General features: G+C 46.2%; 1 protein-coding gene across 6 annotated transcripts in view; it reads right to left on the reverse strand.

Annotated features, from left to right (window-relative positions):
* Positions 1 to 13,001, reverse strand: part of CCDC91 (coiled-coil domain containing 91) — a 189,841-nt gene that overhangs the window by 45,536 nt on the left and 131,304 nt on the right. The window contains exon 13 of one of the 6 annotated variants that reach the window (XM_058190903.1): positions 2,606 to 3,178. The exons of the other annotated variants lie outside the window; for them this stretch is intronic. Coding sequence (XP_058046886.1) covers positions 3,107 to 3,178 — 72 coding nt within the window. The 3' untranslated portion in view covers positions 2,606 to 3,106. Of the gene's footprint in view, positions 1 to 2,605; positions 3,179 to 13,001 lie in introns of those variants that run through there. 6 annotated transcript variants of the gene reach the window in all.

A 13,001-nucleotide genomic window follows, 5' to 3' on the forward strand; every position in this document is an offset into this window, starting at 1 on the left:
GAGTATAAGATGCACCAGAGTATAAGCCGCACCTTAGTTTTTGGGGAAGAAAATAAGAAAAAAGTGATTGTCAGGTGGATCTGCCTCCGGAATACCCCCAATCAACTGTTCCCAGAGGTGAATTTTAGCAACAGGTTCCTTGGTTGTGAGCTCTGTGCCTTGCTTTTTTCAAACTTTTTTTTCTGCCTCTGAAACTTCTGAAACTCTATTTCTGCCTCTGAAAGCCTCCGAAACAGCTTCAAAAAAAAAGCCTCTGAAGCTCTGTTTGGAAGCTTTTTTTCTGAAGCTCTGTTTGGAGGCTTTTTTTCTGAATCTTCGTTTCTGATGCTTTTTTTCAGCCTACGAAACCTCCGTTTGAGATGCATTCGGAGTATAAGACGCACCCAGATTTTCACCCTCTTTTTTGGGGGGAAAAGGTGCATCTTATACTCTGAAAAATATGGTATTTGCAAGGCAGGAGAACAGTTCTCCTCCTTGTTCCCCCCCCATGGATTATTTTATGGGGAGATGGAATGTATGACAATATACAGTCATACATACAGAATCAGTTTTCTTTTCAAATAAAAACAAAGGCCGACATTGCACAATATATCCTTTACAAAGGAGATTTATTTTGCTTTACACAAAGCACCCAATCAAGTTAATTTCCAAAGAAAGACCTCACTGTGTTTCTTTTGCTTTCCCTAAAAAGGAATTTCTTAAAATATGTTACGCCGTTTAAGACTGAAATAAAAGATGTTCTTAAAACAGTTTGAAATACCGGTATTTTATTGCAGTTTATTGGAATGCTGCACGTTTGCGCAATTTAATAGTTGTTTTGTTTTCTACTCCTTTAAATATGGGAGTGATTTTGTTAATGTCCTGCCCTGTGACAGCCATTTTCTCTTAGTGCCTGTGATGGCATCTCCAGCTAGAACAGGGGAAGGTGTGAAGAGGGGGTGTCAGCCCCGGACTGCCAGACAGCCCAGGGCTGCCATTCAGGTGGGGGAGAGTGCATGGGCATCAACGGCCACACCACCATGGCATCATGATGGGGAGGAGTCACTGCCCAAGACACACACCTATGGCCTGCATCGCCTCGCTCCGGCATCCATGGGGCTGCCACCTGGCTAGAGGGGGGCAGACTTTGCCTGGCTGATTGCTCTGGCATCCACGGGGCTGCTGCCTGCCCAGCGGGGCCTTGACTGTAACCAGCTACTTGCAAAACAGCTGATTGTTGGCTCATGGAAACAGCTGATCGTCAGAGCGTGGGAAAAAGCTGGGAGCCAAGTGGGATGGGCCAGGATGGGCAGCTAGGGGCATGGTCAGACTGCGGTGGCTGTATTAGCGGCAAGCTGTCTTGGGAGGGGCAGGGTATACACACAAGGGAGGTGGAGCACATATAAGGGGCGGGTGAACTAACCACGGTAGAACAAACTTTGATTCCTTTTGCATGGTCGCTTCGTGCTGGGTCCGTGTTTCCAGATAAGCAATCTAACATCAACTTGTGTTGCTGGCTTTTCTTACCCGGGACACCGGAATATGACAGAGGGATCAGCTTAGAGTCCTTGCACTGTAGGAAGTGGCTCAGAACCTTCCTATCCCAGAATCCCTGAAACCCTTGTCTGGCTGTTCCAAAGAAAGTGGAATCAGGCTGGCAAGATTCTTGTACATAGGCATGCAGCAATAAAAATAATAACCTTGAGCAGCTCATGGTCTCATTCTGGTTCCTTGTACTTGACAGTGTCCCTGTGATGTCTCTCTTGGATGACTCCTCTGATTATTCCTTGAATATTCCAGAAATGAGCCCGGCATATCAGGAACTGGGTTAATGATTATGAATGGTCAACCAAAAAAGATTTACAGGTGGCTTCGGTTGGGGACAGCTTGCAGGGGTGAATGGTCAGTGAAGAGGAGGAGGAGGAGCTGCCTTCACGGTAAAACAGAGAGCACACAGGGCAGAGAAAAGACAGGAGCAGTGGAGATCTGCTAGATTACTCAGGAGAAGGCCCCGCCCATCTTGATAGGCTGCACCAGAAAGCGATTTATCATGGCAGATAAAGGAAGACGTTCTGGAAACAACGTTTTTCGTTTATGTGCTTCCAGCTTGACTTTGTGCCTGGGAGACTCCAAACTTCTCTTGCTAAGAGAAGTTTGCTACTTTTCTTATGAGTGTGCTTCAGTGTGGCCTGGTGGAGTTCAGTTTGTTCAGTGGACTTATTTGTTGGAGCAACTTTTCACTGTTTTATGAACTATTGGCCGTTGCCTTGTGGACTAAACCTGGCTGGACTTATTTGGGACAGTTCCAAATGAAGAGAATTGCTGGGGAACATTCATAAACTCTCTAAAATCATGTGTGTGTGTGTGTGTGTGTGTGTGTGTGTGTGTGTGTGTGTGTGTGTGTGTGTGTGAATGAGTGGGGCAGCACAGCCCCTGCCATTTCCTCACAACTTAAAATACACCTTCGTATTCCCCAAAAATGATTTTTTTCAAATGTTCTCTTCCAGGAAGTCCTGCCATCACAACTTATCTGCTAAACAACTTCTGTTGATGTTTGGGGTTTAGGATGGAAGATTACAATCCCACAGTATGACCTTGGCAGCTGTCTCACCTTATGCTCTCGTGCTGATCAGCTACAGAGAACTATTTTTTTTTTTAAAAAAAGTTTTTATTGGCTTTATTACAACGGCACAACACAGCGCAAACATACATAACATAAACACGTAATCTGTGTTTTCTTTTTACACGACGGTTTCGTTCCTTCAACTTTCTGCTTTATACATTCCCCTTTTTTCCTTCTTTTTTTACTATCTTCGACTTTATCGTCCCTTTACATCTAGTTTCATTTATTTACAATATTTTACACATTTGTTCTCTTCTCTTCTCCATCCTTTTTTTCTATTCAGTTTTCCTGTTCTCCAAGCACTCGTACCATTTGGTCCATATTTGACAATATTCTGTCTCTTCCTTTTCCTTTATTCCATTTGTTAATTTATCCATCTCCGCACAGTCCAGAATTTTCTTGATTGTTTCTTCTTCTGTTGGTATCTGTTCATTTTTCCAGAGCTGTAGTTAGGCAATCCTTGTCGCCGTAATTACGTGTAATATCAAATACTGAATATCTTTACTATACATCTTCAAGGGCTGCCTGATGAAATTCCAGCTTGAAAAATTGCAACCTTGCAAACTGGGACATAATCTAGATAAAAGAAACACAGGATTGAGTAGCGTGGAGCTGATCTCCCTTCGGTGTTCGATCTGTGAAATGGCAATGATCTCTAGGCCCAGGTGCTGGACAGACCAGTAGTGAAATCCAATTTTTTTTTACTACCGGTTCTGTGGGCGTGGCTTGGTGGATGTGACTTGGTGGACACGGCAGAGGAAGGATACTGCAAAATCCCAATTCTCTCCCCACTCCTGGGGGGAAGGATATTGCAAAAGTTCCATTCCCATCCCACTCCAGGGGAAGGATACTGCAAAATCCCCATTCCCTCCCCACTCCAGGGGAAGGATACTACAAAATCCCCATTCTCTCCCCACTCCTGGGGGGAAGGATATTGCAAAAGTTCCATTCCCATCCCACTCCAGGGGAAGGATACTGCAAAATCCCCATGCCCTCCCCACTCCAGGGGAAGGATACTGCAAAATCTCCATTCCCACCCCACTCTGGGGCCAGCCAGAGGTGGTATTTGCCAGTTCTTCGAACTGCTCAAAATTTCCTCTACCGATTCTCCAGAACCTTGTCAGAACCTCCTGGATTTCACCCCTGGGTCAGACTGATGTGTCACACACACACATTTCTAGTGCACTACCTGTATCTTTAATTAATGGGTACCCGAACTGTTTATGAAAAGTGTTTGGAAGCTGCAAAGCTTTCACACTAGACGTTCTTCAGGAGATCCTTGACATCAATGCTGTTTCTTCTGCCCATAAAGGGTGGGGCAGGGGGGAAGATGAGGGTCATTGCACAAATGACATGAAACTCATACAGCATCATTCATCCTCTTCTTTTGAATGGTGATGCCATGACATCACCATGGCATCTACTAGATACCTACGCCTGCCCAGTTTCTAAATCATCTTCCAGCAGCAATTAAACATGATGATGTTAATTTTCAAAACTGTCCTCAATTCAGAGTTTCGAAATCCCAAAAGTCTCTAGGATCAGAGCAGAGGCCCATATTTATCGTCCTTCTATCTATTTTGATCTTTTAAGTTTTCAACTGGGTCAGTTGGATACGGGATCTGCACTTAATGGAGGTCTGGACTCCCCCTTTCTGTGCTTCATCGAAACCTTTACACTGGAGAAGCTGCCAACAGCAGCTTCCCTCTCGTGCCAAAGTTGTCGTGTCCCACTCCTCCGCTGACGGCCGGGTCGGGGAAGTCCGTATCAAGCGTGCCTCTGCAGCTCTGCCAAAGTCCTATCAGAGTTCTCAAGGCAGGCCGGAGACCAGGAAGTGACTTCAGCAATCCAAGTTAGACTTTGCCTGACTCAGAGAATGCCAGAAAGCAGATCCTTTATATAGGCCATGGGGTGTGGCTCCATGACTCAGCACTTATCCAGGCCTGCCCCTCCCTTCCTTTTGCTGACGTCGCCTCTCAACTCTCTGGAAGCGAGGATCTCTCCAGCCTCCAGCTGTTGGCAATCCTAGCTCATGACTGGCCTCACATTCTTCAGGCTCACATGCTGTGGGGGAGAGGTTTAGTTGCTCCGTTTGCCTGGGCATGGTGCCAGGACTGGGGGCTGAAGGTATGCCAGAACACTCTTCTGCACTATCAGCGTCCGGCAGGAGATAAGAGGGGCCCGGCTGCGGCAGGGGGAGCGAGTGAGACACAACAAAAGTAGCACCAAGGTCAGATTTGCCCTGGGACTCCTATCTCTTTTTTATGACCCCATAATCCCTTGTGGGGAGGGCAACTGAATGGAGGAGAGTATTGACTGGCCGGGTGCTCTTCCTGTCGCCAATGCGGAATTTTATTCAGGAGATAAATTCTCATTGTGCCCAGAGAGAAATATCTGTCTCTACCTAGGATCGAACTCACAGCCTCCGGATTTCACCCCTGGGTCAGACTGATGTGTCACACACACACATTTCTAGTGCACTACCTGTATCTTTAATTAATGGGTACCCGAACTGTTTATGAAAAGTGTTTGGAAGCTGCAAAGCTTTCACACTAGACGTTCTTCAGGAGATCCTTGACATCAATGCTGTTTCTTCTGCCCATAAAGGGCGGGGCAGGGGGGAAGATGAGGGTCATTGCACAAATGACATGAAACTCATACAGCATCATTCATCCTCTTCTTTTGAATGGTGATGCCATAATAATAATAATAATAATAATAATAATAATAATAATAATAATAATAATAATAATAATAATAATAATAATAATAATAATAATAATAATTTAATTTGTATACCGCCCTTCTCCCGGAGGACTCAGGGCGGTGAACAGGCAGATAAAATAAAAACGATACATTTCAATAAAAACAATATTTAAAAAAACTTATTCCAATAGCCTAAATTTAAAATACAATACGAAATATAAAATAAACCCCAATAAAATCCATATTTAAAACCCTATTAAGCCAGTCCTGCTCAAAAGAATAGATATGTTTTAAGCTCGCGGCGAAAGGTCCGGAGGTCTGGAAGTTGTCAAGTCCTGGGGAAGCTCATTCCAGAGGGTAGGTGCCCCACAGAGAAGGCTCTCCTGGGGTCGCCAGCCTGCACTGTCTGGCTGACGGCACCCTGAGGAGGCCCTCTCTATGAGAGCGTACCAGTCGGTGGGAGGCATGTGGTAACAGAAGGCGGTCCCGAAGATATCCCGGTCCTATGCCATGGAGCGCTTTAAAGGTGGTAACCAACACCTTGAAGTGCACTCGGGAAACCACAGGTAGCCAGTGCAGCCTGCGCAGGATCGGTGTTATATGGGAGCCACGAGTGGCTCCTCTATCACCCGCTGCTGCATTCTGAACTAACTGAAGTCTCCGGGTGCACCTCAAGGGGAGCCCATGTAGAGAGCGTTACAGTAGTCCAGGTGAGAAGTGACGAGGGCATGAGTGACCGTGCATAAGGCATCCCGGTCTAGAAAGGGGCGCAACTGGCAGACCAGGCGAACCTGGTAAAAAGCTCTCCTGGAGACGGTCGCCAAATGATCTTCAAAAGACAACCGTCCATCCAGGAGAACCCCCAGATTACGCACCCTCTCCATTGGGGCCAATGATTCGCCTCCAACAGCCAGCCGCGGTTGCAGCTGACTGTACCGGGATGCCGGCATCCACAGCCACTCAGTCTTGGAGGGGTTGAGCTTGAGCCTGTTTCTCCCCATCCAGACCCGCACGGCCTCCACACACCGAGACAACACTTCAACAGCTACATTGGGGTGGTCAGGGGTGGAAATGTACAGCTGGGTGTCATCCGCGTACAGTTGATAACTCACCCCAAAACCACTGATGACCTCGCCCAGTGGCTTCATGTAGATGTAGAACAGGAGAGGCGAGAGAACCAACCCCTGTGGCACCCCACAAAGGGGGCGCCTCGAGGTCGACCTCTGCCCCCCTGCCAACACCGTCTGCGATCGGTCAGAGAGATAGGATGAGAACCACCGAACTACGGTGCCTCCCACACCCAATCCCTCCAACCGTTGCAGCAGGATACCATGGTCGATGGTATCAAAAGCCGCTGAGAGATCAAGGAGAACCAGGGCAGAGGAATAACCTCTATCCCGGGCCCTCCAGAGGTCATCCACCAATGCGACCAAAGCTGTCTCCGGGTCGGAAACCGGACTGGAACGGGTCTAGATAGACAGATTCATCCAGGTACTGGGGTAACTGGTGTGCCACCACACTCTCAACAACCTTCGCCACAAAGCGAAGGTTGGAGACTGGACGATAGTTACTCAAAACAGCTGGGTCCAGGGAAGGCTTCTTGAGGAGGGGTCTCACCACCGCCTCTTTCAAGGCGGTGGGAATAACACCCTCCCTCAAAGAAGCGTTAACAATCCCCTGGAGCCAGCCTCGTGTAACCTCCCGGGTGGCCAGCACCAACCAGGAGGGACACGGGTCCAATAAACATGTGGTGGCATTCAGACATCATCATGGCGTCTACTAGATACCTACGCCTGCTCAGTTTCTAAATCATCTTCCAGCAGCAATTAAACATGATGATGTTAATTTTCAAAACTGTCCTCAATTCAGAGTTTCGAAATCCCAAAAGTCTCTAGGATCAGAGCAGAGGCCCATATTTCTTGTCCTTCTATGTATTTTGATCTTTTAAGTTTTCAACTGGGTCAGTTGGATACGGGATCTGCACTTAAAGGAGGTCTGGACTCCCCCTTTCTGTGCTTCATCGAAACCTTTACACTGGAGAAGCTGCCAACAGCAGCTTCCCTCTCGTGCCAAAGTTGTTGTGTCCCACTCCTCCGCTGATGGCTGGGTCGGGGAAGTCCATATCAAGCATGCCTCTGCAGCTCTGCCAAAGTCCTATCAGAGTTCTCAAGGCAGGCAGGAGACCAGGAAGTGACTTCAGCAATCCAAGTTAGACTTTGCCTGACTCAGAGAATGCCAGAAAGCAGATCCTTTATATAGGCCATGGGGTGTGGCTCCATGACTCAGCACTTATCCAGGCCTGCCCCTCCCTTCCTTTTGCTGACGTCGCCTCTCAACTCTCTGGAAGTGAGGATCTCTCCAGCCTCCAGCTGTTGGCAATCCTAGCTCATGACTGGCCTCACATTCTTCAGGCTCACATGCTGTGGGGGAGGGGTTTAGTTGCTCCGTTTGCCTGGGCATGGTGCCAGGGCTGGGGCCTGGAGGCATGCCAGAACATTCTTCCGCACTATCAGCGTCCGGCAGGAGATAAGAGGGGCCTTGTTGCGGCAGGGGGAGCGAGTGAGACACAACAAAAGTAGCACCAAGGTCGGATTTGCCCTGGGATTCCTATCTCTTTTTTATGACCCCATAATCCCTTGTGGGGACGGCAACTGAATGGAGGAGAGTATTGACTGGCCGGGTGCTCTTCCTGTTGCCAATGCGGAATTTTATTCAGGAGATAAATTCTCATTGTGCCCAGAGAGAAATATCTGCCTCTACCTAGGATCGAACTCACAGCCTCCGGATTGTGAGGTGAGAGCTCCACCTCTAGGCCACCACACCACTCTCTTCGCTGGGACTCCTAGAATCCCAGTAAATTCATTGAGACCGTGTGAAGGTTGGTTGCCAATATCACGCAGGCTGGGTACTGCTATTGCGAGTAAAATATTTGGATGTATTTTCAAGATGACCACAAAACACAGGATCAGTCCATGCGGCCTTCACTGCAAGGGGGAGGGTAATTACACTGGATCATTCACCCAAAGAGTAACATGTAGCTTTGCCCCCAGTTCACATTTCTTCCAAGAGGAATATGACATGCTGGGGAATGCAGAATTCATGCAACATTGGGACCAGTGATGGGGTTCAGAAGGTTCTGTCCGGTTCAGGTGAACCGGTAGCGACGACTGCGGTAGGTGCCACCCACCGGCCTGGCCATAATGCCGTCCTATTTAGCCAGGTTTTGGCGGCTGCGCATATGCGCGAAAGGTGAGCAAAGAGCATGTACAGAAGGCAGATGTACATGCGCTGCAGGTGGCGCGTCCGAGCGAAGCGAGTGACCACACGCACACACATTTGCGAACTGGTAGGGAAGGGACGTGGTGCCTCAGGGGCTAGGACATTGAGCTTGTCGATCGAAAGGTCGGCAGCTCAGCGGTTCAAATCCCTAGTGCTGCCGTGTAACGGGATGAGCTCCCATTACTTGTCCCAGCTTCTGCCAACCTAGCAGTTTCGAAAGCACGTAAAAATGCAAGTAGAAAAAATAGGGACTACCTTTGTGGGAAGGTAACAGCGTTCCGTGTGTGCCTTTGGCGTTGAGTCATGCCGTCCACATGACCTCGGAGACGTCTTCGGACAGCGGTGGCTCTTTGGCTTTGAAACGGAGATGAGCACACCGCCCCCTAGAGTCGGCAACAACTAGCACGTATGTGCGAGGGGAACCTTTACCTTTACCTTTAGGGAAGGTAAGTGAATTCCACCTCTGATTTGGACAATGCTATTCTAACATCATTGATGCTGCTTCCCGCATTCTACTAGGTATGAAACACCTAAAGATCATCCCTTTATCACTGTGTGACGTGATGCACCACTCTGGCCAAAGAGAAAACCGCACCAATTCATCCCACACAATGACTTCCTTTAAATCCCCTGTTTAATCTTCGGAGCTGACTTGGATTTTTTTTTCAAGCGAGAGCAAGCAGTGGCGTGAAAACGTTCCTAGAATCTCCACGTAAATGTTTCTTTAATCTTATAAAAAAAAAAAAACACTACCACAAAACAGGCTTGGCTGAACAAGTAAGAAACCGAGCTCCAGAAACTTTCCATGACCTCGTCTGTGCTGTCACTCTTGGCACCGACTGGCTGGTCATAAGGTCACCCTTAAAACGGGTTAAGTGACAAACACAAACTTGTTCAGATGTATCAGTTGGACCTATCTGTGTTTTGCGGCATTGAATGTTTGCAGTGCTCTGATCATTAGGAATTGATACCGATCTCCAGGGGTCCAGATAGATTACACAGCTCTTAGCAGGAATTTAAGTTCCCAACGTTTTGCGCAGTAAGAGTCCAATGTTCCAGTTGTTTATGGTCATTATTTGAAAGTATTTGGAGAGTGCGTAAAAGGTAGAACCATGTGGAAAACGTGCAAGGTGAAAGAAGACCTTGACTATGTGTCAGAATGGTCAAACAATTGGCAGCTCCAAATCTCAACCAACAAATGCTCTCAACACAAAATACAAGCCGGACGGATACGACCTAACAGACGACCCTCACTCTGTCAAAGACCTTGGAGTACTCATCTCAAATGATCTAAGTGTCAGAGCTCACTGTAACAGCATTGCTAAAAAAGCATTAAGAGTTGTTAACCTAATCTTGCGTGGCTTCTTCTCCAGTAATATTGGACTGCAAACTAGGGCATACAAAACCTTTGCTAGACCAATTCTTGAATACAGCTCATCTGTCTGGAACCCGCACTGCATATCGGACATTAATACAATTGAGAGAGTCCAGAGATATTTCACAAGAAGAGTCCTCCACTCCTCTGCTTGCAACAAAATACCTTATGCTACCAGACTCGAAATTTTGGGCTTAGACAATTTAGAACTTCGCCGTCTTCGGTCTGACCTAAGCATAGTACATAAAATCATCTGCTACAATGTCCTACCAGCCAATGAATACCTCAGCTTCAACCAAAACAACACAAGAGCACACAATAGATACAAACTCATGGTAAACCGATCCAAGCTAGACTGCAGAAAATATGACTTCAGTAATAAGAGTTGCCAACGCCTGGAATGCACTACCAGACTCTGTGGTTTCTCCCCCAAATCCCCAAAACTTTTACCTTAGACTGTCTACTGTAGACCTCACCCCATTCCTAAGGAGGTCTGTAAGGGGTGTGCATAAGCGCACCAGTGTGCCTACCGTACCTGTCCTAATGTTTTCTTTTATTCATACCCTTTACATGCGTTTATAGTTATGTTTACACTTGTCATAAAATACATGCTTGACGAAAATAAATAAATAAAATAAATAAAAATAAGGTATCTTTCCAGGCTACATTCCATCACACAGGACAAGTTTTTATATCTGTATATAAATAGCCAGCGAACCCAACATCAATGCTGCTGCCTAGCTGAGTCATGAAATATTATTCAGGAAAACCACCCAGCTAGGAGAACATCTAAACCACAACAATTTGCCATATGGTCCGTCCAGTGGTGAAATCTCAACCGGTTTATCAGCGGTTTGGTGGCTGCGCATGCGCTCTGCACAGTATGCACCATGCACACCAAATGCGAGGAGTGCACACACAGTGCACAGCAAAAGAAGGCATGGGAAGGAAGGTAAGTAGAACGGTGTGCCGGCGGGGGGGGGAATGATCAGCTGAGCTGCATGAATAGGTAGTAAAAAAATGCTTTTAAAAGGTTAAAAAAAAGGCTCTGACGATCGCATGGCTCAGCTGTGATCGTCAGATCCTCTTTTTTTTACTTTTTAAAAGCATTTTTTTACTATCTATTCGGGCAAATAGATTGTAAAGAAAATGCTTTTAAAAGTAAAAAAAAAGGCTCTGACAATCACGTGGTTCAGCTGTGATCATCAGATCCTTTTTTTTACCTTTTAAAAGCATTTTTTACAACCCATTCCTACCATTCGGGTGGGAAAAACGAGCAAGTCGGAAAGAAGCGGCAAGCGGGCAAGCATGGGCAGGGATGGGGGTGGGGCATGGATTTTTGCTACTGGTTCTCCAAACCTCCCGCCGCCATCGCTACCGGATCAGCTGATCCAGTCCGAACCGGTAGCATTTCACCCCTGGTTCCACCTAAGCCATTACTCAGTTTTCTTTATGGTGCAGGAACCACAGTTAAAAGTCACATGGCTATCATATAGAGAGGCACCAATACAGCCCCTTTGTAGAAAGCCGCAAAATTACTGCCATTTACATTTTAAGTCCCTGCAGCACTCAATAAATGGGGTTAGATTTGGAGTTGATCCTGTATTCGTGTTGGCTGTGCAGCCATGACAGTCGCTCAAATGCAGGTTGAAGGGTTTGAAATGGATGGAGATTCTTCTCCTTTGAAAGTAGCTACGATATGAAAACTCTCTGCAATAACAGTCCATGTTTCCCAATTACAAGACTTAGATAAGATCTACATTTAGGCAAGAAAAACAAATTGCACAGGTACAGTATAAGTGGGTACCTTGCTCAATAGTAGTAACTGTGAGAGGGATCTTGGAATCCTAGTGGACAACCATTTAAATATGAGCTAGCAGTGTATAGCAGCTGCCAAATAAACCAACACAGTTCTGGGCTGCATCAACAGAGAGAAAGAATCAAGATCACGTGAACTGTTAATACCACTTTGTAATGCCTTGTTAAGGCCATATTTGGAATCCTGCATCCAGTTTTGGTTGCCACGATGTAAAAAAGATATTGAGAGTCTAGAAAGAGTGCAGAGAAGAGCAACAAAGATGATTAGGGGACTGGAGGCTTAAAAATATGAAGAACAGTTGCAGGAACTGGGTATAACTAGTGTAATGAAGAGAACTAGGGGAGACATGATAGCACTGTTCCGATATCTCAAGGGCTGCCACAAAGAAGGAGTCAAGCTATTCTCCAAAGCACCTGAGGGCAGGACAAGAAGCAATGGGTGGAAAATAATCAAAGAGAGAAGCAACTAAGGAGAATTAATCAGTGGAACAACTTACCTCCAGAGATTGTGAATGTTCCAACACTGGAAGTTTTTAAGAAGAGATTGGACAACCATTTGTCTGAAGCGGTGCAGGGTTTCCTGCCTGAGTAGGGGGGTTGGACTAGAAGACCTCCAAGGTCCCTTCCAACTCTGCTATTCTATTTCTACAGGCAGAATAGGTAGCTTATTAATAATAAAACTGTGTTGTGGGATTTGCAAAGGAAAGATCTCTAGATTTAGTTATGGAATTAAATGTTTTCCCTCCTAAGTTCACTGTTATAAGCCATGCCTTTAGGTAGATAAATCTGGTGGCTACATTTAAGAGCGTGCTCTAGAAGTTGTTTGCCAAGATGTTGAAGTCTTTCAGGTACGTGGCTGCCTGTAAATCCATGTTCTATGCAGAATCAGCCCATGGATTTAGCCCAGCTCATACTGTATCCAGAGAACCATCCAAAATAATCTAAAAAACAGGATGAGATTGGGTCTCTGATTTCTTTAGCCAAAGAAAGCCAAGCTGTGGGACCATTTGGGTTTGGGCCATCTAATGTGCTTTGGGCGATGCTACAAAAAAAAAAAGGAATATTAGAAGCAAAATACCCTCGGTTGCAATCATCTTGAATTCACAGTGAGATTTGGTGGATTTTTAGCACCCGGAAGAACTAAAGGGGAGAAAAGCCAACAAATTAATTTGGGGATATTTATTAACCAGATAACAATGTTTTATTCTCAGTGTTATTTTT

The sequence above is a fragment of the Ahaetulla prasina genome, chromosome 7 (assembly GCF_028640845.1).
Source record: "Ahaetulla prasina isolate Xishuangbanna chromosome 7, ASM2864084v1, whole genome shotgun sequence".
Taxonomy (NCBI): Eukaryota; Metazoa; Chordata; class Lepidosauria; order Squamata; family Colubridae; genus Ahaetulla; species Ahaetulla prasina.